The sequence below is a fragment of the Ovis aries genome, chromosome 14 (assembly GCF_016772045.2).
Source record: "Ovis aries strain OAR_USU_Benz2616 breed Rambouillet chromosome 14, ARS-UI_Ramb_v3.0, whole genome shotgun sequence".
Taxonomy (NCBI): domain Eukaryota; kingdom Metazoa; phylum Chordata; class Mammalia; order Artiodactyla; family Bovidae; genus Ovis; species Ovis aries.
Window position 1 is genome coordinate 934,728 of NC_056067.1, and position 23,565 is coordinate 958,292.

Here is a 23,565-nt window from a genome sequence, read left to right on the forward strand (position 1 = left end):
GTGGCCCCCAAGCTTGTGCTTATCGCCATCCCCAGCAGCTGGCCTCTTTCTCTCGTTCCGCACGTTCTCGAGACGTCCGGCATGGAGAGGGCTGTGGGGCTTTGGAAGAAGCTCTCCCTCAGCACCCTGGCCCGTTGTCCACTTTTCCACTGATTTAGAGGAGCTCTGTTGATCCAGGACACCCCATCTACGGTCTGTGTTGCTCATGTTTTCCTCTCCCAGTGTGATGGTGACAGACCCGCATGCCTGTCCCCCCTGGGGAGAGGCCCCGGGTGACAGAGTGTACCAGGTGTTCATGATGCAGGAGCTGGGCGCAGGCAGAGGCCGAGCCTCAGAGCCCCCGCTCCGCCGCCCCAGCCCCTGGGCACGTGGCCTCACGGGCATCCCGCGGGCCCTTGTTTCTCTGCCCACCTCCCCCGCCCCTTCCAGGGACAGCTCAGCAGTCCACACCCCCCTGGGATCCTTGGTTGTCTTTGCTTCTCTTAATTCAGGATAAGTGGCTGCTCCCTCAGTACCGCCTGCTCCTCACAGCCTTGATCTGAAAATCCCTTTTGTCAGAAAGAAGTTTGCAGGTGTCAAAGTAATATTCTTGGCACTGAAGTAGAAATTCTCCCATCAGCTAGCGATCCAATGACTTGTTTTTAAGTGAAAATGCGACCCTGATCCCACAGTCTGGAACACGAGGCATATCCGCAGAGCTTCCTGCAGGACCCGCGGGAGGCAGGGCCGTTCTTTCCCTGCCCGAAGGTGCCAGTGTCGGCCACCTCCCAAGTCCGCAGCTGCCCGGGAGGGCTTTGCCCGTGATCCCCCAGACGACGGATGGGTCCTCTCCACGTTTCCCGTGGCGTGGCCAGCCCGGAGGGGCCTCGGTGTTTCCCATCCCCACCCCAGCCTCAAGCACAGCTGCCTTCATTTCAGATCCTCTGCGGGTCACGGCAGGCACATGTCATCACACATGTGCCCAGAGCGAACCCCAGCGTCAGCTATGGGCTTCAGAGGTGATGTGTCTCAGTGCAGGCACACTGATTGTAACAGGCACATTGCCGTGGTGAGGAAGACCGGTGAGGGAGAGGCTGTGTGTGAGCGGGGCCAGGAGGTGCATGCGAAACCTCTGTTACCTTCAGTTCAGTATTACTACAAACCTAAGACTGCTCTAAAAATCGGAAATCTATTTTAAACAAAAATATATAGGATTAAAAAAAAGGTCTAAGTTTCAGAAGGGTCTGGAAGGATGGTCGGGTGCCCCTTCTCCCCAGGGACCTGGGCCAGGCACCTGACTGCTCCGACCTGCGTGGAGCGCAGGGTGTCTCCACATGCTCTGCCAACCGCTGTTTCAGGAGGCCGAGAAAGGCTCCCCATCTGAGCCTGGCCCTTCCTAACAACCTGTCCATCACCCTCAGATTCTTTAGGGGCAGATCGTGCCCCCAGGAGGGAAGGCCTGCTGCGGGAAATGGGCTGTCCCTCCGTGTCCACCCCAGAAACAAGGGCTCCCCCTTGTTGCCTTCATCTGAGAGCAGCTTAGAGAGGCGGGGGTGCCCTGTCTGACACCCCCTTTGCTGGCTTCTTTCGGAAACCGTGGGGGTGCTGTGTGCTGAACCCCGTGTTTGGGAGAAGGAGAGGTGGAAACCAGTTTATGGGGTCATGGCGCTGGTCAGAGAGCATCGCACCCTTTGTCTTCAGGAATCTGCCTGGTGGTCCAGGAGTAGTTTCATTATCCTCCGTTTGACATGAGAGGAAGCTCAGGCATGACGGGGATAACTTGCCAGGAGCCAGCCCTGGAAGCTGGGTCTGTCAGTTCCCAGATCATCTAAACCCCACACGAGGTCTGCCCTCACTCACCTCAGTGAGAGTGCCGCTGGGAGGGGTACTGCTCTATCCAGGCTGAATGCACTTGGCTCTGACCTGCCCCTGGGCTGCCCCAGGTCTGCTGAGCCCCCCAGGCCCCAGCCCGAAACAGTGAGCCATGCTGGGGACGGCTGAGGGTGGTGTGGCAGCTGCCCGGTGGAGAGAGGATAGCCTCTGCCCCGTGCTGCCCCCATTGCATGGTAAGGCTGAGGCACCTCCCCACCTCTGCTCTCCTCCCCAGAACGTGCTCAGGCTCAGTTCACTTCTGTAGCTCAGTGGTGTCTGACTCCTTGTGACCCCATGGACTGCAGCACGCTCTGCTTCCCTGTCCATCACCAACTCTGGGAGCTTACTCAAACTCATGTCCATTGAGTCAGTGATGCCATCCAGCCATCTCATCCTCTGTCATCCCCTTCTCCTCCCGCCTTCAATCTTTCCCAGCATCAGGGTCTTTTCAAATGAGTCAGCTTTTCATATCAGGTGGCCAAAGTATTGGAGTTTCAGCTTCAACATCAGTCCTTCCAGTGAACACCCAGGACTGACCTCCTTTAGGGTGGACTGGTTGGATCTCCTTGCAGTCCAAGGGACTCTCAAGAGTCTTCTCTAGCACCACAGTTCAAAAGCATCAATTCTTCGGCGCTCAGCTTTCTTTATAGTCCAACTCTCACATTCACACATGACTGCTGGAAAAACCATAGCCTTGGCTAGATGGACCTTTGTCAGCAAAGTAATGTCTCTACTTTTTAATATGTTATCTAGGTTGGTCATAGCTCTTTTTCTAAGGAGTAAGCATCTTTTAATTTCATGGCTGCAGCCACCATCTGCATTGATTTTGGAGATGGAAACATTGTTTCCCCATTTATTTGCCATGAAGTGATGAGACCAGATGCCATGATCTTGGTTTTCTGAACGTTGAGTTTTAAGCCAGCTTTTTCACTCTCCTCTTTCACTTCTTTCAAGAGGCTCTTTCGTTCGTCTTTGCTTTTCGCTATGAGGGTGGTGTCACCTGCATATCTGAGGTTGTTGAGACTTCTCCCTGCAATCTTGATTCCAGCTTGTGCTTCATTCAGCCTGGCATTTCGCGTGATGTGCTGTGCATGTAAGTTAAATAAGCAGGGTGACAGTGTGCAGCCTTGACGGGCTCCTTTCCTATTTGGAACCAGTTCCATGTCACCTCCATTTTCCTCCCTAAAACGCGGCTGGATCGTGTTAAGTCCCTTCCAGCCCTGACTGTGTGGTCCTGACTCCACTGCCCGGAATACTAATGCGGCCTGCTCAAAAGTGGACAGTCTTCCATAAGAATGGGGCTTGTTTTTCCTTCTCATATCCTTGCCTCAGTTTTTATTTCGCTCCAATTTTCATTCCATCCACCCTCCAAAACAAACAAAAACAACCCCGCCACCCCGCGCTTCAATTCTGAGTGTTTCTGTACGGTCGGATCACACGGTCAGGTCGGGCACCAGCCCAGAGCACTGAAGGGCGAGAGCAGCGGCCTGGAGCTCGGTTCCGCCTGCGGAGGGCCCACCCCACATGGAGGGGCGAGCCGGACCGCCACTCGATGGTCAGGTGAGGACATGCAGGCCCTCCCGCCACAGGCCTCAGGGCTGGTCCTCTCCTCTCCCAGGTGGACCCTGTGGCTTCCTGCAGGGCTTGGGAGAGAAAATGAGGGGCAGGGAGAGGAGCTGTGGCCAGCAAGGAGAGACCAGGCCTGCAGCCACACGCCCCAGGGACGGGGGCTCCCAGCCCCCGCGGCCCAGCAGAGGCCCTGGCCATTGGCACCGGGGAGCCCTTGGCAGTGGACTGCTGCCATGCATGGGTGGGGCCCCACGGTCTCATCATTGCGCTAGGGGGCACCTCCTTGGTGTGAGGAGGGGCCCTCAGTACCCACTGTTGGCTGCCATTACCTGCTCTAGGAAGACAGTTTGTGCTGGGAGGGTTTCCCGTCTATCCCTGTCTGAATTCCCTCCACTGATGGGAAGGTGAGGACCCAGAGCTGCACCATAACGGGAGCTCAGGGCAGAATGCTCCCCAGAGGGGAGGTTTAGTTCCCAAAGCAGGAAAAGTAGGGCCCAGAGAGGAGTCACAAAGGGGAGCGGGCAGGAACCACCTTCCTCTGGACAGGGCTGGGGCTCCTGGGAGGAGCCGGCCACCTTCCCCAGCACGTCTCTCCCTGAGTTCAAGTGATCGGGCGTCTCACCTAGAAAGGCTGCGTCCACCAACCCTACAGAGCACCCCAAGGGAGCCACGCACACCAGGGCCGCCGTCAGATCCCCCGGAGCTCTTCAATACCCAGCTGCCTGGGCTGCAGCCTGGACCTCCGTGAACTGCCCTCTCCAGTGGGGCCTCGTGGCCTGGGCTCCCCACAGGCCGCCAGTGACTGATGCTCGTCTCTGACCGAGAACCTCGGTGTGGACCCGCCCCAGTTCTGTCGGGAGCCTGGGGGCCAGGCCCCTGTCTGTCAGTTCAATGCCCTCTCTCCTTGCCGTTGCCAAGGTGGCCGGGCCAGGGCCCTTTTTTCACACACACACCCCACCCCACCTCACTTGGGGCATCGTCAGCAGCCAAGATCTCTCCTAGGACATGTGTCCGTTTCTCCTTCTCCGGAGACGGCCAAAGCAGAGTTGGGTGCATTTGCCTGGCGTCTTCCTGTTGGCAGTTTGCAAGGCCCACCGCCAGGGCAGGGAGCTGCTAGAGATGCTATGGACAGGAGCATGCTGGGTGCTCGCTCGGCTCCCAGCCTGCACCAGGCCTCACCGTCTCCACAGCAGCCCTCCCAAGCAGAAACCGGCTCAGAGAAGTGAGGTAACTAGGTCGGGATCTCGGCCTGATGCCCCGTGAGTCAGTGAAGGTCAGTACACCACCCGCTCCTCTGCCCGTCCAGGCCAGCCAGGCCCCTGTCTGTGCCACTGCAGCACGCGGTGCCCCAGACGCGCTTCATGAGTACATGCATAAGCAAGAGGCGGGCAGATGGCAGCAGGGCACACTGTGGCCCGTTCTGCCCTCTTCCTCGCTCGCGGGGGCCTGGGCCTGCCCGCTTGGACAGAGCTGAGTGGGGCTCACACGGGGCTGGGGTTGAGCAGAGACCCAGCAGCAGCCGGGAGGCCGTGCTGCCGTCCTGGTCGTCGCGGGCCAGGCCCTGGAGACAGCGGCCCCTCGGGCTGTCGCCTGGTGGCTGAGCTGCCCCAGGCTGCCCTGCGCAGAGGCCCCTCCCCATGCCTGCCCGCTCACAGGGAGAGCTCATCTCCTGCAGGGCACCTGCCAGTCAGAGCTGCAAGTGAGCGAGGGCTTCAACAGGAAGCCCCGGGGAGGGGGGTGGGGCGGGGGGGGGCCTGTCTCCAAGCCGGCTCACTACGGGAAGGTGGGGGCCTGTCTCCACACCGTCTCACCCTGGGAAGATGGGGGCCCTGTCTCCACGCTGTCTCACCCTGGTAAGTTGGGAGGCCTGTCTCCATGCTGTCTCACCCTGGGAAGTTGGGGGGCCTTATCTCCACGCCAGCTCACCCGGGCTGGCCTTGTCCCCTTCTCTCCTCAGGGCGGCGGCTGGATGGTTCCAGCTGCCAGAACCCCCACTTGCTGTCACCGAGGAACTTAATAAGCATCAGGGGCTGCCCTTTGGCAGTATGGCACGGAACTGGCGCCTTGGAAGGACTTCTGAGTCCACTCGAACAGAAGAAAAAGGAAAGAAAACTGTTCCTGATTCCTAAGGGCGTGCGTTCAAAGTCAGGCAACAAACCAAGACAATTCTTGTTCCTTTTATTCAAGTTGTTTTTTGCTTTACCGAGGCGTGCAAGGGCTTAATCAGGGTGGTTTCCTCAGTGGGAAAATAGGTCTAAGGCTGAGCAGTGCCCTTGCTCCCATCCCCAGATCTGGGAGTCTTTTTGGCAGAGCTGCTCCGGTGGTGTAGAAGGCAAGGCTGTGGGCCGCCTCCCCGGGGTGCTGGGCCTAGCCTGCCCCCGCCCCTTTAGTGGGAAGCTGTTCTGGGAACACTGCCCCCTCAGGCCAGGCTGGGGCTGGTCGCTGCTTTCTCCAGCCCAGGTTTGCTGTGTCGAGGGCCAGTGGGTGCCAGCTGCCGCCCCCCAGAGCGGCACGGGGGCGCGGGCACGCAGGAGCTGTGCCGGGGCCCGCGGACATCCTCCCCCTACTCCCAGCTCCCTGGGTGCCCCTCCTGGGCTGGCAGCCCAGCCTCCTGGACTGGGCTCTCTGGATGAGTCCTCTAGGTGTCGGGGCTCGAGAGACCTGATCCCCTGGGCTGCAGCCCTTGTGAAGGAAGGGGACAGGCTCCTGTGCGGAAGGAGACAGGAGGCCACAAGGCTTGCCGTGCAGGCCCGGCCTAGCTGCCCTTCGTTTGCTCTCAGCTCCATTCCCCAAGAATAAGGGGTAATCCAGCCTTCCCAGGATCTCAGCTATGGCCCTGCAGCTGCCCTGTTCTGGGCGGAGGCATCAGCTAGGCCTGGGCGGTGCCCGCAGACCTCGGCCTCAAGCCTCCAGCCTTCATCCCGTTCCCCACCAGCCCCAACGCAGCCCTCAGAAACTCACGTGGCTTTCTGCTGGCCGGGACTGTGGAGGGCCCAGCCCAGGGAGTTCCTTCCCTGCTTGTGGGACTGGAAGGCTGAACCTGTTGACATCTGGGGCCTAGTCAGCTGATCAGGGGCCTAGCCAGACTCTGGACTGAGTTTCTTAGAGACCTGTGGGTAGAGAAATGGAAGGTTTTTCCAGCCATCTCTTGGCAGAAGCTCTCCAGAACCATCCATCTTCCGTTTCCTGCCCAGCTCTGCAGCTGCCGGGTGCCTCGCCTGGGACTCCGTGTCCAGGGGTCTGGGTGGGAGGAGAGGACAGGCCTGGGGGCTTAGCCTTGCAAAGCTCTGGGTCTCCCCTGGTCCTGAGGTGGTGAAGGGGCAGGCAGGAGCATTTCCAGGAGACAGAAGGGCGCCTCCTGCAGCAAGGGGTTCTCCAGGGCTGGTCTGTGGACACGTTGCAGGGACAGAGTGCCTGGATACACCAGTCAGTGAGGGGTGGAAACAGCTGCTGTCTAGGAGACTGTTCTTGGCCCGCTGGAGGGCAGGGGCTGACAGCCTGTTGTGGCCCATCTAGACAGTGACTCCCCTCCCATGCTGAAACGTGCCCTTTGCTGCTGTCTGGTCTCCTCCTAGAAGGAAGGCCTCCCTCACTTTGCTCCCCAAGCCGTGGCGGGTGTGGCACCCCACGCCCCTCGCCCCAGCTGCCTTCCTCCCGGAGCTGCTCTGTCAGATGCTCTCTTCCCCAGTTGCCGCTGACCTTTTCTCTCCATCGGTGGCCAGCTCGCTCAGGGACCAGCTGATGCGCCTCCCCCCACCCCCCGCCACCCCCCAGCCATTGCCTTGGTAACCGCAGGCCCTCCTGCTCCTGCAGAATATTGCTTTCTTGTAACCTTTTTCCCTCCCTCTTCTTCCCCGCTTCTTTCTCTCACACAAAAAGAAAGCACAAGTGTTTTATATTCATTCTGCGAAAAGCTGTGTAGCGCATACTAATTGGCGTGGCTTCCTCCCGCTTTCTGTGAGCCTTTCCCATCCTCTGGGCCAGGACCGTGGGCCAGCACCGGCATGGGCCCAGCCAGCCTGCGCGCTGCCAGGGGGACTGGCTCTGCGTGTCCTGAGGCCGCGTGGGGCATTTCTTCCCTGTGTCCAGGCCCTGAGTGTGACCAAGGCCGCTGAGACCACCATGTCCTTGCCGAGGGCTGTGAGGTCTTCAGGGACAAGGCGCGCTAACAGCCTTGCTGGCACAGAGACCAGAGCCAGGTCCAGTGGAGGGTGGCTCCTGTGGTCCCCACTGCTGTCCCAGGCTCCCCATTGACGCCGCCCCCCGGGGCCGCCCCCTGACTCCGCATGCAGAGGCAGAGGCCTGGCCTAGGCGTGCGTCAGGATGGTGGTCACCCATAGCCGCATTCAGCTTGGACTGTGGTTTTGCTGGTCCACTGGGGGAGAGTCAGTGGCTGCACTTGATGGGCTGGACTGAGAACCCCGAAGTGGCTCCCCACCAACTCCCCATCTCCTCTTCATGCCATTCCTCGCCCTCGCAAGTCCTTGGCTCTAGAGGCTGAAGGAGACAGTGTTGCTGTTCTCCAGCTCCCGCTTGAGGGGGCTTCCACTAGTGTGTGTGTACACAGATACACACGGTTTTGCTCCAGGCTGACCTGTCTGTTGGCTTTAGCCCCCGGGGGACCAGAGACAAGTCTTTTGATATGTAGGCACGAGAGGGGTGGCCAGGATTAAAGGAACCTGTAGACAGTATTTCCGGCTGTAATTGTACAGAAGTGTCTGGTCTGCATTTGTGGGTTGATGTTAAACTATCAAATGAGAGAATGTGGAATTGAAGCGTGTGGTCCTGCGGGGGGAGGAGGCGTGCGGGGACAAGTGGCGCAGATGCTCCTGATGCAGAGGTGAGGCTGGAGGCCTGGGTGTGTGCACCGCTGTCCCCATGCAGGGCCGCCGGCAGGCTCGGCCCCAAGATCCCCGCACAGAAGTCGTGCAGGAAGCAGCTCCTGAGATCGGCACAGCGCCCTGGTGAGGGCGAGTCCCCAGGGCACACAGGAGGAGCCTGAGCCCCCTGGCCCACTGCAAAGCCGCGCTCAGACCACCCCTGTGTCTGGGTGACGGTCCTTGATGACCTGCCCTGCCCGGTGTCCGCCCCCACCCACACCCCACTCCAGGGCTGGGCTGCAGCTCAGGTTCCGGGAACGTGCCTCTGGGTCTGGTCCCGCGTCAGTGAAAAGCTTCTGCTGGTTAAGAGAATGCTCTGCGTGCCTCCCTCTACCCCCAGTTCCCTGGCAGACCTGGGCTCAGCACTTCCGAGGCCCGGCAACCCCCCTCAGGCCATGCTGCCGGCCCCGGGGGCATAGGCACTGCTGTCGCAGAGCTTGTGGGCCGCCTGTCTCCCCAGGGTCACTCTCATGGGGACAAGGCACAGGGCCCTGTGGCCTTGCCTCTCCTCTCACCAGCACTGGCCCGGCCCTCAGCTGGCACCACTCAGCAGAAGCTGGGGAGGCGGGTATGGTGAGTTCACTGGTTCAGAGTCAGGCGACTGACGTCAGGGTCGAGAGTGAAGCCAGGACTGTGAGCACCGAGCTCCGCTCATGGACGAGAGCTGGCTCCTTGAGGAGGCACCTGTAGGCGAGACCAAGGACAGGCAAGGGCTCCCCTCTGGCTCGGAGCTGAGACAGCTGCCTCCTGGCCTCCCCCTCCTTCACGGGGCCACTCAGGGTGCGGACATCTCACGGGCCAGGCCTTTCAGGCGTGTTGGGTCTCCCCAAGCATATTTTCCGATAGGGAACTAACCCACTGGACTTGGTGTGAGTCACTGTGGTCCTGGTGGGGTCAGCATGTGGCCGAGTGCTGGTTGACATCGAGGCCTGGCCAGCCCGGGCCCCCCACTGCACAGGTTGGGCCCTGGGCCTGAGACCCTCGTCTCCTGGGGACCAGAGAGCAGTAATCCTTGAAAGAGCTGACCCCACCTCCTCTCCCCCACTTCCTGCTGTCTGCTGTCTGCCTCTGTTCTGAGTCCGCATCCTTTGCAGCAGTCTTTGAGCACTCAGAGCCGTAATCCGGGTGGCCCTCAGCGGCCTGGTGCCCCTGGAGGCTGCTCTCCATCCGCAATCACGGTGCAGGATGGGGGTGCTTGTCCATCATCCTCTTCTTCTCTCCCCAGGTTATCCTGAAGGATCTGGAGGTGCTGGCAGAAATTGCTTCTTCCCCTGCAGGCCAGACAGATGACCCAGGCCCCCTCGATGGCCCTGACCTCCGGGTCAGCCACTCGGAGCTCCAGGCGCCCACCCCCAGCAGAGCTGGCCTGCTGAACACATCCGGTAAGTCTTCCCTTCTTGGATGGTTGTGGCCTCGGGCACCCTGGGCACGGCGCTGCTCAGTCTTATCCGGGACCGGCTGCTCTTGGGCCACCCTCCTGATCTCGAGAGCTCCCGGGGATGAGGGCCAGCAATGTGCCGCTCTGCAGGCGGCAGGCAGCCTGACCCTCCCGCCTCCCACTGCAGCAGCCCCCAGCCTCACAGGAGACCCTCACAGCCCTTTCCCTCATCTCCCTGCCACTCTCGGCCCTTTGAGCCACTGGCTGAATGTGAAACCATCCGAGTCAGCAATGGTCTTTTCCCCTGGGGCGCCGTCACCTGGTCAGGAATCAGGGAGCCCAGAGCTTGGGTCTCATGGGTGAAAGACCTCGTCGAGAAGCTAAAAGTAACACGCCAGGCGGCCCAGGCCGGAGAGTGGATAGCTCAGACAGGGTGTTCCAGGCAGTCCTCAGACGTGAAGGTGGCCGCTACGCCCCTGGAGCCCCCACCTCGGGGTCCCTCCAGCCGCAGGTGGCTCGTCTCCTGGGGCCAGCGTGACTCCCGGGTCCTCCCTGACAGGGAGACGCCACTGCCTTCCAGCAACACAATCCTGGAAAATGCCCAGGGAGGCAGCTTGGAAGGAGCATACCCGGCGAATCTTGGGCATTTGCCTGGGGTGTCTCTGTCCCCTGAGCAGCTCTTGACATCCAGATACGAGGTCTTAGACCTCCTCTAATGGAAAAGCCAAGAGTCAGATACATCTGGGGCCTTTTCAGTGGTGGCTTCCCCCCAACAGCCCCACTGCACCGTCCCCAAAGGTGTCCCAGTCCTTGGCCCTGAGAGCACCTGCTCGGTAGAAGTAGGGGCCAGGGCTGCCAGCCAATCCCAGAAGGCCTGTGTGTCAAAAAGTGAATGAAAATCACTCAGTCATGTCCGACTCTTTGTGACCCCATGGACTATACAGTCCATGGAATTCTCCAGGCCAGAACACTGGAGTGGGTAGCCTTTCCCTTCTTCAGGGGATCTTCCCAACCCAGGGATCAAACCCAGGTCTCCAGCATTGCAGACGGATTCTTTACGAGCTGAGCCACCAGGGAAGGCATCTCCCTAGTGACACCTGAAGTCAAGCCCCGGCCGTGGGGTGTCCCACAGGGCCCAGGCTGTGACCACCGTGCACGCCCCGCCTGCAGCTGCTCTTGTTTCTAGCTGCTTCTGACTGAAGGCAGGAAGGAGTCAGGGGCTCTTGCGGCAGCCCAGCGTCCTTCCCTGGTTCCGCAGGATGCAGCGGTGTCCCAGCCCGCGCATTGCTTCCTCTGGACGTTGGGCTGCAGCCAGGAGGCTCCCGCATCCTGACCGCGCAACCCCTGTGGACGCAAGTGCTCCCCTCTGTTCTCCATCCTAGGTCCCCAGATCAGCACTTGGGCACCAACCTGCAGTCTCTGGACGGGTGGCTGGGCTGCCAGAGGCTGGGTGGAGGGCTCACTGAGAGGCAGCGGGGCCGGCAGCTGAGAGGGTTTCCTGAGGGTGGGGGCGGCCCCCAGAGCTCCCTGCCCAGGAAGCCGAGACCGCACGTCCTCAGGGAGAGGCTGTGGTGACACAGCCCTGGGCAGGGGGCGTGTACCCTCTCCACTGGGGCTGTCTGATCTGCCCCTCCTCGGTAAGGGAGGGAGAAGGTACGGAGAAGTAGATGACTGAAGCACTTCCTGGCTGGCGGAGGCATGGCCCGTAAAGCAGCTGTGCACAGCCCGCCCTGGAGGGGCAGGGTGGGAGCCCTAGGCTGCAGGGCCCAGCCTGGGGAGCTCCCGGAGCACCCTCCACTGCTCGGAGCAGGAGCTGGAGCAGCTTGGGTGGCAAAGAGCTCTGCGCCCCAGCTTCTGGCCCTGTCAAGAAGCCTGGGCCGCCAGGGAGGCTGAGGTGATGAAGACTTGTCCCAGCTCCCAAGGCTGTCAGACTGGCTCACGTCAGCCAGGGCCTCGCCCTGGATTCATAGAAAACAGCTAAGTGTGCCAGACGGGAAGAAATTCCATCCTGGAAAGAGCACCACGGAAGTGTCCGCAGCCAGTGAGACTCCCCGCTGCGGGGGTTTCACAGCGCCATGTGCCCTGCATGCCCTATCAGCGGGTGGCATCCACGGCTGGTCTGTTAGGTGGGCCGTGGTTCTCAAAGGTCAGGCTCATGGCAGTAACCAGAAGTAGGGCTGTGCCCTGTTGCCGTCCGCCTCGGCCACCTTGGGGAGGGCAGGAGGTGGGCGCTGGTGTAGGACACAGGTCAGAGGGCACCTGGAGACGCATACACACTCCGTCCTTTCTCCCACGGCATCTCTGCACACGTGGGGCTCTTCTGTCTGCTTCGGCTGGTCACACACAGAGGGTGTGAGGTAGACCGTCTTCCGGTTTGGATCTGCCTTCCCCTGGCTCACCAGGGCACAGCTCTGAGAACTTGCAGGTGCAGAGCTGTGTCTCTTTAAGACAGATCACCCTCCCTGCCACCCCTACCAAGGGAATTCGGAAAACTAAGGAGGCAGGGAGCCTAGCAAAGATGAGACCAGTGGCACGGTGCCTGCATGTCGGGCCTGTAAACTCAGACCGTGCAGACGGAGTGCGTCGGCGGGCCGTCACCAGCCTGAACAGCTGCTGTGCTGGCCTTGGTGTCAGTGCAGTGGTGCCCGGGGCTGCAGGCTGCGTTGCCCACTGGGGACGGTGCTCTCACCTGGCCTGGCAGGGACAGCCCTGCCTGCAGTGCAGAGCGGTGTGGGTGGAGGCGGTGGTCTCCCTTCTGCCCAACCCTCTTCACTCCTGGCCCCAGCAGAGCCTCGGGCTGGGGAGGGGGCCGCTGCTGGGACATTCAGGAGGACCATGAGCTGCCCGGGTGGGTGGCCCCGAGGGAAGCCGGTGGAGGGCTCCGTCTCCCTAAGCTGGGCTTCCGTGAAATGACATGAAAGTGCCCAGTTGGGTCCCCCTGTGACTTGGCAGTGTCTGCGCCGCCTCTGCCTGGCTCCACACAGCTGGGGCCCTGCCAGACTCCGGGAAGAAGGCCTGCAGGGAGGAGGGCTCCGGGTCGAGGCCCTGCTGCAGGAGGGGAGGAAGCTGGGCCCCACACAGCCATGTGGTGACGTGCGCACGACCAAGTCCCCCGGGACGGATGTTTGCCCCCAAACCCAGCCTTCCCAACCTTCCTTTCCAGCCCGCTCTTGGGATGAAACTGCTCAAGTCATTGCGCAAGGCTGTCTGCTCCCACCTCCAAACATGTAGGCAAAGATGAGTGTTCTGATTCAGTTTCATTGCTTATGGCCCAGGCTGGTATGACCAAATGCAGAGATAAACTCTAAAGGCGTTAGATAAACTAACCCAGAAAGCCGTCCCTGGCAGCTCCCCGACGACAGCGGTGACTCTGATGTGCTGAGCTCTCGTTTGGGACCGGGCTGTGTTTTCGGCACTTTCCCCGTGTCAGTTCACTGGCCCCTCCCCGTGGGTCAGCCCGTCTCTTGAGGAGAGTGCTGGCCCAGGAGCCTACTTCCTTCCCCTTCCCGTGGCCCCCTCCCCTCACCAGCCAGGGGTGCTCCCAGGCCCTGCCGTGCCCCTCCTCTTCTCTCTTCCTCTGAAGCAGGCAGCTGGACAGCCTCCTGGAGTTGGGGGACTGCCCGGGGCAGAGGGCTTGCTGGCCTTTGCACAGAGGCCAAAGCAACTGCATGCTAGATCGGTCCGCACCGCAGAGGGGGCTGGGCCCTCTGACGTGGGGGCTGCCCGCCCCCTGAGACCCCGTCCCAGCCCCTTCCCTCTGAGCACAGGCTCTTGGTCACACCAGCCTCCCCGTCCCAGCCCCGCCCTCAGGGTACGTTCACTGCAGGGGCTGGGCCGTGGGCTCCTGGAGTCTGTGAGGCTCCCGCCAGGACCGGCCCAGAGGTGTCGCCCCCGCAGACCCCCACCCCCAGGCGGCGGCCGGACCTGCCCTGGGCATCCGTGGGCCCTTCCCCGCCTCCCCCAGGCGGGGCGGTGACGCTCTAGCATCTGGTTTTGTTGAACTGTAGCGCGTGGTGTATTGAGGCCAGAGCTATTTTTATCCTGACATGTGAGGCTCGCACACGTCACAGCCACAGAACTCCATCCAAAACGTCCCGGGGAGGCTGCTTGTCGGCGCTCTGCAGAGCCTCCTGTCGCCGCATCAGGCTTCACTTAGGAACATCTGCAGCGCCGGCTCGCCGGCTGCCCGCCCCGGGCCAGGCCCTGCGCACCCGGTGCTCCTGGCGGCATCTGCCTGCCCTAGGCCAGCGATGCTCACGTGAGCCTCCTGCCCGAGCCCGCGTCTCTGCAGCAGAGGCCAAGCCAGTGGTCCTCGGCAGGAGAGGGAAGGAGTCCTGCTCTCCTCGGCCCCAAAGGGTGCCTCCTTTTGACACCAGGCTGCTCCCAGCCCTCCCCTCGCCTCCGACCAGCACCCGCCATCCCTCCTGGTGCAGGCCTCCCCAGCCTGTCCTCCTAGCAGACCCTCGAGCATGTGTTGGGGGGCAGGCCCTGACCGCCCCGTCCTGGGGGCCACAGCCCCTCGCCCTGGCCTATCCACCCGGCAGACCTTCAAGCACATGTTGAGGGGGTGGGCCCTGACCACCCTGTCCCGGGGGCCGTAGCCCCTCACCCCGGGCTCTTCTCAGCTGGTGAGAAAAGAGGCCAATCCAGTTGCGCGTGCAGACAGGCGAGAGGCGGGCGCCCCACGGGGAGGAGCAGGCTGCGGTCGGGCAGAGATGAGTTCAGCTGAGAGAGGCCTGGCACTCCCCGTGGGAGCACTCCTGGAGACTTCCTTCTCTCTCCACCCCTTTTCCCCTCCCAGGCCTGCAGCCCTGCCCAGAACCCTCTCTCCAGTTCCACTTCAAGCCGCTTGGCCAGTCAGAGCAGTGGCTGGTGGGCCGGGGAAAGGAGGCCAGGAGGGAGCGAGGCGGCCCCCACCCCATCCTTGGTGGTCGGGAGAGGCGGCCGCCCTTGCCCAGCTGGCCCAGCCCGTGTTGCCCTCCCCGGGGCTCCCCGAGGCTCCCCGCCCGCCCCTGCAGGGCCCTCTCTCCTAGGGCAGCAGCCTTGACTGGAGTCTGCTCTGGCAGGCGGAGCCAGAAGGGCCACAGGCCTCGGGCAGCTCCACGGCCTCTCCCGGCAGCCTCAGAAGGCACCCAGTGCCCACTTAGGTTGCTCCCAGCCTCCTGCTCTTTGAAGTAAGGGCAGAAGCTTCCATGGTAACCACTGCACTGTGAGAACAGGACCCTCTCGACATGGCGTCTCCCACATGTGACTCTGCCCCACCCCTCCCTCTTAAGGGCCTCCTCAGCTCCAGGGTCCACCATGTGGGCCTGGACCTCCAGAGTTGACCGTGGGCCCCAGAGGCAGCCGTGGCTCAGGAGATGGGACCATTTGCCTTACGCAGTGCTCCTGGTTAGGGCAGGTTTGCTGGTGGTAACAGCCCCTCTTGTTCGAGTTCAGACTATGTAGGAGGCCCCAGGCCTGGTACATTACATCTTCTGTGTCATTTAATGTGGGCTTTCATTGCCCTCCCCGCCCGACTCCAGTACTCTTGCCTGGAAAATCCCATGGATGGAGGAGCCTGGTAGGCTGCAGTCCACGGGGTCGCTAAGAGTCGGACACGACTGAGCGACTTCACTTTCACTTTTCACTTTCATGCATTGGAGAAGGAAATGGCAACCCACTCCAGTGTTCTTGCCTAGAGAATCCCAGGCATGGGGGAGCCTGGGGGCTGCCGTCTGTGGGGTCGCACAGAGTCGGACACAACTGAAGTGACTTAGCAGCAGGTCATTACCCCCATCTTACAGATGAGAAAACTGAGGCTTAGAGGGGTTAAGAAATTTGTCCAAAGTTGCACAGCTAGTCAGGGGTTGAGTGAGGATCTGATCTCAGGTGTGGTGGACGCCCAAGCCAATCTCTAAACAGCATGTTTGGGACTTCCCTCGTGGTCTGGTGGTTGAGAATCTACCATCCAATATAGGGGACGGGTTGGGGATTGAAGATCCCACATGCCACACAGTGCAGCCAAGAAACGCCCACTGCCTCTGTAAGAACCGAGCCACCCAGGACCTCTCCCCAGTGCCTGCTCAAGTCACCCAGTCCCCAGGACCTGGAGGCCGTGGCCCCGGGTGGGGAGGATTTCTTTATGGTCAGTCGTTGTTTTGATCCCTTTGTCCTCTGGAATATTATGGAACCTAAAGCCTGCTAATGGGTGGGACAGGGACATAGGAGCCACGGTCACCCAGCACCCAGAAGGCTGCAGGGCACTGGAGCCCAGGCCACAAGTACCTCCACAGGCCGGGGGAGCCTATGCCCTCCAGCCAGGCCTCCATGGGGTCAGCAGAAGTCATGTCCTCAAGTGTGGTGACAGGGACACGGGCTCCTCATAGCTGTATCCACAGCCATCTCTTCAGAGTCAGCCCCAGCTGGGCCTGGAGTAACTTGATCCGTAAGAATGTGACACTCGATTCTGCAAACAGCCCCTTGGGGGCGGAGAGCAGACTATTTGCCATTCCAGAGACACTCAGGACGGCCCTGGGCCAGGCTCTTCTGGAAAGGGACCCAGAACAACACACTGTAGACAAGAAGTGCCGTGAGGCCTGTCCTTGAACTGGCTTCTCATGAAGGGCTCGCCCTGGGCACGATTCACAGGAGCTGTCCAGGAGGTTCCGGAGAAAGGACAGTAGTTTGAAGGTGTGGCTCCTAGTGAGGCCTCCTCACAGACCAGTTCACAGCCAGGGGAAAAAAAAAAATCAGGAAACACCTTTTCCAGTTCCCAGCCACTTCCCTGTAAGGACCTTGCAAGGATATAAGAAGTCTGAGTTCAGCAAAACAATAGACCTCCTGGGAGAAGGTTTCACTGCTGCCTCCTGGCCACGGCACCTGCTGAAGGCACCTGCTGAAGTCGGCCTGCCAGGGCTCTTCTGTAAGGCTTGCTTATGCTCTGGACGACGGTTCCACACACTCGTGCTTTGGGTTGACGCTTCTGGGAGCTGATATCCCCTCGCACAGCCAAGCCTGATTCCCAGAGAGCCCACTCCCTGCTTGCTTCACTGAATGGCGCCCTTTGAAAGGGTGGACTTGATAGTGTATGGGTTGCATCGCAATTAAGTTGTTACCAAAAAGAAACCAGATGCCCTGTCCGTGCGTCAGGCAGGTGGACGTGAGGAGCCCTGCCACCGCCACCCCTGCTCTCCAGTGTGCCGAGGCCAGCACGTGCTAGAAAGCGAGGACGGGGCGCCCCCAGGGCTGTGTGGACGCACGATGCCCCAGCCCCACCCTGGCCCCCTCTGCACCGGATGCCTTACACAGGGCCAGGGTCTAGGCGGGGGCGGGGCAGGGCCGGGGGTGCTGTTTCTGGCCTTCCGTGTATTTTCAGCTGGGATACATAAGGGAGTGGAGGAGGGAGTGGCAACCCACTCCAGTACTCTTGCCTGGAGAATCCCTTGGACAGAGGAGCCCAGCGGGCTACAGTCCACGGGGTCACACAGAGTGGGACACGGCTGAGCACCCAGGCACGAAAGGGGGAGGCCTGGAGTGTGCTTCTGGTTGTGAAGCCGCCTCGAGGTCTCCAGGGTGCGACTCTGGTAGCGCGTCTGTGCCTGAGGATGAGGAATGTCTGATGCAGAACAGCGGGTGCAGGTGGAGACGCCTGGTCGCGTTTTGCCAGCGGGTGCCGCTTTGACGGCTCCTTGAGCGGCAGAGGGAAAGGGGTGTGGCCTCTGCCTCTGGGGGGGTCCGTCGGCTTTCTCGGCCACTGCGGCTGTGCCTGCCTTCCCTCTTTCTTCCCTATGACTTGCCATTTGTTCTTAACCCGCCAAAGCCCAGGTGTATTTTATTTATTGGGATGATGAGTTAAAAATGTGTTCTGTTTTCTCAGAAACACCTGGCACCTAGCGCCTAGTCTCATGTAGGGAGTCTTCACTGAGAGCTGGAGTGTCCGCTGGAGGGGTGGCCAGGGGAATGGTGCGTTTGTAGCGAGCAGGGTGGTGTCAGCTTGCGCACACGTGTCTGGTCCTTGCTTTTTTGCTGCCAGTGTGGCCCTTGATTGATGGTGTTCCCTGATCTGGTTGCACAGGGACTCTCCCCACCTTTTTGGCGTCGATAACTGTTTCCTTTCTGTGGGCATGCAGAATAAACCCCGTTCTGTCCCTTCCTCTGTAGGTACCAAAAGCTTGGAGTGCTCTCCTCCCACCCCGACCATGAACTCCTACTTTTACAAGTTCATGATCAACCTTCTCAAGAGGTTCAGCAGCGAGCGGAAGCTCCTGGAGGTCAGAGGTGCCTTCATCATCAGGTTAGTTCCGGGAGCGTCCCTTCTCCCACGGCCTCGAGTTTCGTCCTCACGTGGTGCAAGGAGTCGAGGCAGCCGTGGGCTCTCTGCTCCTCCAGTGTGTGATGGTTGCAGAAAGAGGGAACAGCCGGGAGAGGAGGCTGAGAAGAGGGGCCTGAGAGGCAGAAAGAAGCCAAGGAGAGAGAGGGGGACACAGGAAGCCTTGAGGGGCAGGAGGTGGGGAGGAGCCTGCTGAGTGCTGCTGGGAATGGGCAGGGAGTGGAAGGCAAGGAAACGGGGGAGCCCCAGGGGGGAGTAGCCACCCTGGGGGTGGTCAAAGGATTGATTCTCAGGAGGGGCGGAAGGGCAAAGAGCAGGACAGCACAGTCCCTGCCCGTCGGGAAGGACCACACAGGGCTTCCTGGTGGTGGCGGGTGTCGCCGCCCCCTGCTTTCCTGAGCTTGAGGAGGGCAGGGCTTGTCCACTTCAGCATGCCGGCATCTGGGGCTGGTTAACGCTCGGTGGTGGGGGTGTTCTGCGCCCTCTGGGGTATTGAGCAGCGTCCCCCGCCACGACCCACTAGGGGCTAGGAGCACCCTCACCGCCCCTGTCGGGACAGTCAGAAGTGTCCCCAGACAGCGCCAAAGGCCCCTGGGGGGCAGAGTGATCCCAGGTGACAGTCGTGGTTACAGAGGGTAGACGTGGATCCTGAACCTCGCTGGCCCAAAGCGGAAGGTTTCTGTGTGTGTGTTCACATCGAGCTGGGGACTGAAGGGACCCCCCACCAGGAAAATGACAGACTCTCCCCACACGAGTGGCAGCTAGCTTCACGTGGCGTTCCAAATTGCAGAGGTGTTGGCTCTTTTGATGAGTCCTCCTTGCCTGGAAGACTTTCAAAAGCCAGTGGAAAGAGGGGCCTTTGAAAAAGGAGTTTGTAGCTAGTGTCCGCTCTGGAGAGCCCCGCTGCAGTGGGTTTTTCCAGCCTCCATCAGCCTGGCATGCCCCATCGGGGCCTGGGGAGAGGGTGCTGGGGGGTCACCGACCTCCCCAGACAGCATGGACCGGAAGTGGGGGCCCCGTGGGTGCGTGTGTGCATGTGCAGGGGTGTTCCCTCTCCCATCAGTGCCGAGGGTTCATGGAGCTGGTGGTCCTGCTGTCCCCGTGGTCCTGTTCAGAGCCTTCAGGGTGGTGAGGCTTCGCTTACTCTGGAGGGTCTCCCAGGCATCCTGGGCTGGTGGGAATCTTCATTTCTGCAGGAGGGAAATGAGAGGAGGCCACGTGCCTGCCTGGCTCGGTTGGAGCTGGGCTGCAGACCCCTGCACTCCTCTGATTCTGTAGCCGGCCTCTGTCCCGTCTGTGAGAGAGGGCCAAGCTGGGTCCCTGAGGGGCCTGCCCACCCTGCACGCCAGGACCTCCCAGCACCCAGCTCCGCCAGAGGGTCCTTGCCCCTCGGCCTTCTGGGGCCGAGTCCATCGCTGCTCTGGGGCTCACATCCCTCGAGGACCACACTGGGGCCTCCATGGGCACGGCGCCTGCCCCCTGGGCATGGCTCACTCCCAGTCCACTAGGCCAGCGTGCTCTCCGAGCCCCGTGGCAGGACGGAAGGCCCTGTCACTGGGCCGCTCGCATATGTGGTCCCTCCTGCCATCCAGCCCGCCCCCCAAAGTAGCAGCAGCCCTTGTCATGTCCAGCCACAGCGTCCTGGGGGCCACGCTAGCCCTGGGAGGCTGACCCGTGTGCCCCGCCGCCTGACGTGGAGGAGGGCCTGAAGCCGTGTGCCCTCCTCCTCCTCATGGTCAGATGGGGTCGAGGTCCTTCAGCAGAGCTTCGCTGGGGCCCGCGCCTGGGAGGGTCAGCCTGCCCACCTGCCTCCCGACTCATTTCCTTACTTCCTGCTGGTGGCTTTAAAGAAGCGCATGCTGGTGATGCATGCAGACCGCTGAGGTGAAGCCACAGGTCTGATAAGAGACAGTGGATGTTTCTTAACCCCCTCTCTGTGGTGTTCAGCCAACTATAAGTTGCTCCCCTCAACCCCCAACGTTGAGCAAAGAAAGGAAAGAGACTCTTTCAGTAGATGAGCGGCTAGCCGCTGTTCCTGCAGTGGCGCGTTTAGCTCAGGGTCCAGGGACGGCAACTGGAAGGACAGAGGCGTCCGCAGTTCTTGAGGATAGACATTTGGCTGGGGGTCTTGGCCTTGAGGAAGCGGCAGGACCCTCTGCAGGCTGGGGAGCGGTTCCCCGCCCGCCTGGCCTTCCCAGGCTGCCCCTCCATGGGGGTCGGAAATGGAGCCCCTGCGGGGGGTGGACATCTGCTCCGTGTCCACGTGGCCTTGTTAGCGGGTGGGCGTAACTGTGTAGAGGTATGTTGGGTTTGGGGAGGCCAGGGATTCCAAAACCTTATCTCAGCCAGGCTTGCTGTGCCCTGCCCTGGGCCCAGGTCCTTCTTCAGGCTGCAGGGACTCAGGGCGGGCGGATGCTGAGCACAGGTGGTGTGAACAGCCAGCCCTGCCCACACCAGCCCCCGCCCCAGGGCTCCATGGCGGTCAGGCAGATGCTACAGGCACCTACCTGGGAGCCAGTTGAAGAGGGGGGCTTCCCAAGTCAAACGACCTTCGAATCCCAGTTCCTTTGGTTTTTAGCTGTGCGGACCGGCTCCAAGCCCAGTTTGCTCTGACTGTAAGACGCAGTCATCGCGCCTGCCCCGTCGCTCTGCAGAGCAAGGTGCAGAGATGCTGTGCGTTTGGCGCCCTCGCACAGCTGGGGGCCGCTGCTGTTGGCCTCAGGACGCGGCCTCGGCCTCCTTCCCCGCCCCATGATCTGTGGGGAGGGGAGACTCGGCCTGGCAAAGGGTGAGAGAACCAACCTTCTGTGCCGAGCGCTGGCTCCCAGGGCACCACCAGCAGCCTGGCCCGGCCCCGAGTGGGTGTGTGTGTACATTTCCTCTGGCCTGTCCCACCCCCCAGCCAGTGCAGACGGAACAAGCACAGGGCTTGTTTTCCCACGAACCGTCCCACTATATTCCGGAGAAGAGGAGAGGAGGGAGAAAACGCAGCCTCTTTGATAAACTGCGACATGAACTGCAGCGCAACCCAACAGCTGTGAGCCTGACAAGGCCTGCTTCTGTGCGGGAGCCGCGCGGCTGAGCACGCTCACCCCCGGCCAGCACGGCCCTCCGGCGGCCTGGGGCCTAATCAGCTGTGCCTCCCCGCCCCCCTTCCTCCCTGCTCCCTTGCAAAGAGGGCTAGCCGGAGAATGCTTTCTTTTCAGCCAGTGACTGTGCTGTGAACTCGGCTGCAGCCCCAGCCAGCCCCGTCCACGGTGGCTGAGGTCTTGAGCCCCCTCCCGGGAGAAAGGGAAGCCCCCAAGATGAGGCATTGGGAAGGGGCCCAAGTTTGGGCGGGGGGAGCTGTCACGAGGCTTTCTTCCATGAGACCCTGACCCCGAGAAGCCCCACCGGGTACGGCTTCTGGTTCATTCTGGCCCTCCTTCGACACAGACACACGCCTGGCAGCTCATCCAGTGTGGCCGAGGCCCTGCTAATCCTGTGCCCCCTCACCGCCGCCCCAGGGCTCCGCAGACGAGCCCCGCACTGGGGGCGGGTGGAGTGGGAAACTAGCCGCTGGGGTGGGTGGTGGGGCTGGAGCCCGGGCTAGGAAGCCACTGGAAACTGGACTGAGTTTTAATTGTGGGGCGGGAGGGGGCGCGGTGGCACAAGAGTAGCTCTGTTTTCCCACCGTAATTGGGAAATTCCGCTGTGCTGTCCTCTTGCGCTCCTCCCAGGGACAGGCAGCCCCTGTGGTTGGGGCAGCCCACCCCGGGCCTTTGGAGTTCACTCAGCATCGGTGGCACCCCGTTACCCTGTCCCTTTCTGCATGCCACCTTACCTGCTAGGGTTATTGGTTGGTCCCCCAGAGCCCATTGTGCTGGTGTGAATGAAAGATGAATCAAGGGACCTGGCTAGACCCTGTTTACAGAGCAGTGCAGAAAAGCAGCTTTTCCCACGGCCCCCAGCCTGCGAGGAAGCTGCTGGGAGGCTCAGCTCAGCTCTCCCTTGTGCCCCTTTAACAGATCACATCATTTGTTCACAGTAAAAACAAACTGCTGTGACAGACACGCGGCCCCCCTGAGTCTGTCTGCAGAAACAGGTCCCGAGGCACCTCCTCGGGCTGCGGGAGGATTGGGGTCTTCGTCAGTTGTCCGTGTTGATGGGTCCTCCGCCGAGGGAAAGGGGACGGGACACTGAGCAGGGCTGGGGGCTTTCTCCAGGCGACCGCTCCATCCCTCTCAGGAGCAGCTCCTCTCCCTGTCAGCGTTCAGTCAGCCTGCCCACCTGCCCGTGGGAACCTTCTGGAGCCTTCCCCAATCACTCCTCTCCAGGGGCTAGGGTGCGTCTGGGATACGAGACGCAGGACAGCGCAGGGAGCGTGTGGCGGAAGCTGCTTTGCGCAGTCAGCTCCTGACTTTCATCTCCTAAGCGGAATGACGCTGAGGGCCTGTGAATACAGGGTGGCCCGAGCCGACATGCCAGAGATTGCTTGCAAGAAAGCCCTGCCTGCAAAGGTGAAAAGACGTCCCTGGAAGGGGCAAAAATGCAGAGAGCCCAGCCCGGTCCATTTCCGCTGCTCTCTCCTTGGCAAAATGCCAGCATCCAGCGCCTCGCAGAACCATCTGCGACCCAGGGCCTCCCCTAGGCAGCCCACATGCTGGCCTCCCTGTGGAACCCACTCGCGTGCACACTGGAGTTCCCTGCAAGAGGTGACGTCTTCCCTTCTGGAGTGTGGAAGCCACATGCTGTGGGCCTTGCTGGGTCAGGCTGGGATTAATTAGGTACAGCCAGGGGTGTGGGGGAGGAGAGGACATGCTGGGCAGAGAGAGCCCTGTGTGGCATGCTCTGGGAGTCTGGGGAGTTCTAGAGGGAAGTGGCCCCACGTTCCAAGGGTACTTCCTCCTGGATCCTTGAAGGGGGTGCTGATGGAAGCAGGGGATGGAGGCTTTGAGCAGGGCTGCTGGGAGGTTAGAGGGCACGGGTGGGCTTGGCAGAGGGAAGCCACGTGGCCCATGGAGCCAGTGGTTTGCCCCACATGCAGGAGCACCTGTGGAGGGGAAGGACTCAGGAGCCACCCCGTGCCCACCACATGGGGTGCCTTAAAAGGCCTCTACCCTCACCATATGGGTGGCGGCACCTGCTGGGCCGTCCCAGCCTCCAGGTAAAAGCGCTTGCTTTGAGTCCACACACCTGAGAAGCGTCAGCTCCCTGCACTGTAGCCAGAGGCTGGGAACTAGACAGCGAATTTCTCTCTGAAGCTTGAGAGGTTGTGGAACCTGTAGTTGTCGCTGGATCTGTTTATACCTTATTTCAGGACGCCAGGAAACTAGCAAAGCTTTGACCTTGGGAAGCCAGACAGCTCAGTTAATTAGGAAGTAGCTGCCGGGGATCACAGTGGAGCAACTTAACAGAATATCAGCAGGTTTGGAATTGGCCCCCCGAGGCCACTTTCATCCTCCGCCTCCCTGGAGTAGGGCCGCATCTGAGCCAGGAGAAACAAGTGGGTGTCCTCGGCCTAAGTGTGCTTTGAAGCTCCTGGAACAGCAGTTGCAGAAGTCAGGCTCTCAGAAAGCTCTGCCTTTGTTGCTTTT

The 23,565-nt window shown here is 61.1% G+C and overlaps 1 protein-coding gene and 1 long non-coding RNA gene across 2 annotated transcripts in view; both read left to right on the forward strand.

The window, feature by feature from the left end:
* VAC14 (VAC14 component of PIKFYVE complex) overlaps nt 1-23,565 on the forward strand; it is a 77,595-nt gene that overhangs the window by 24,993 nt on the left and 29,037 nt on the right. The window contains exons 13-14 of the mRNA XM_027977612.2: nt 9,526-9,682; nt 17,821-17,953. Of these exons, the coding sequence (XP_027833413.1) occupies nt 9,526-9,682; nt 17,821-17,953 (290 nt within the window). The remainder of the gene's footprint in view (nt 1-9,525; nt 9,683-17,820; nt 17,954-23,565) is intronic.
* On the forward strand, nt 4,855-5,601 carry LOC132657714 (uncharacterized). The gene is made up of 2 exons (XR_009596246.1): nt 4,855-5,273; nt 5,378-5,601. It is a non-coding gene; the product is annotated as an uncharacterized LOC132657714 (long non-coding RNA).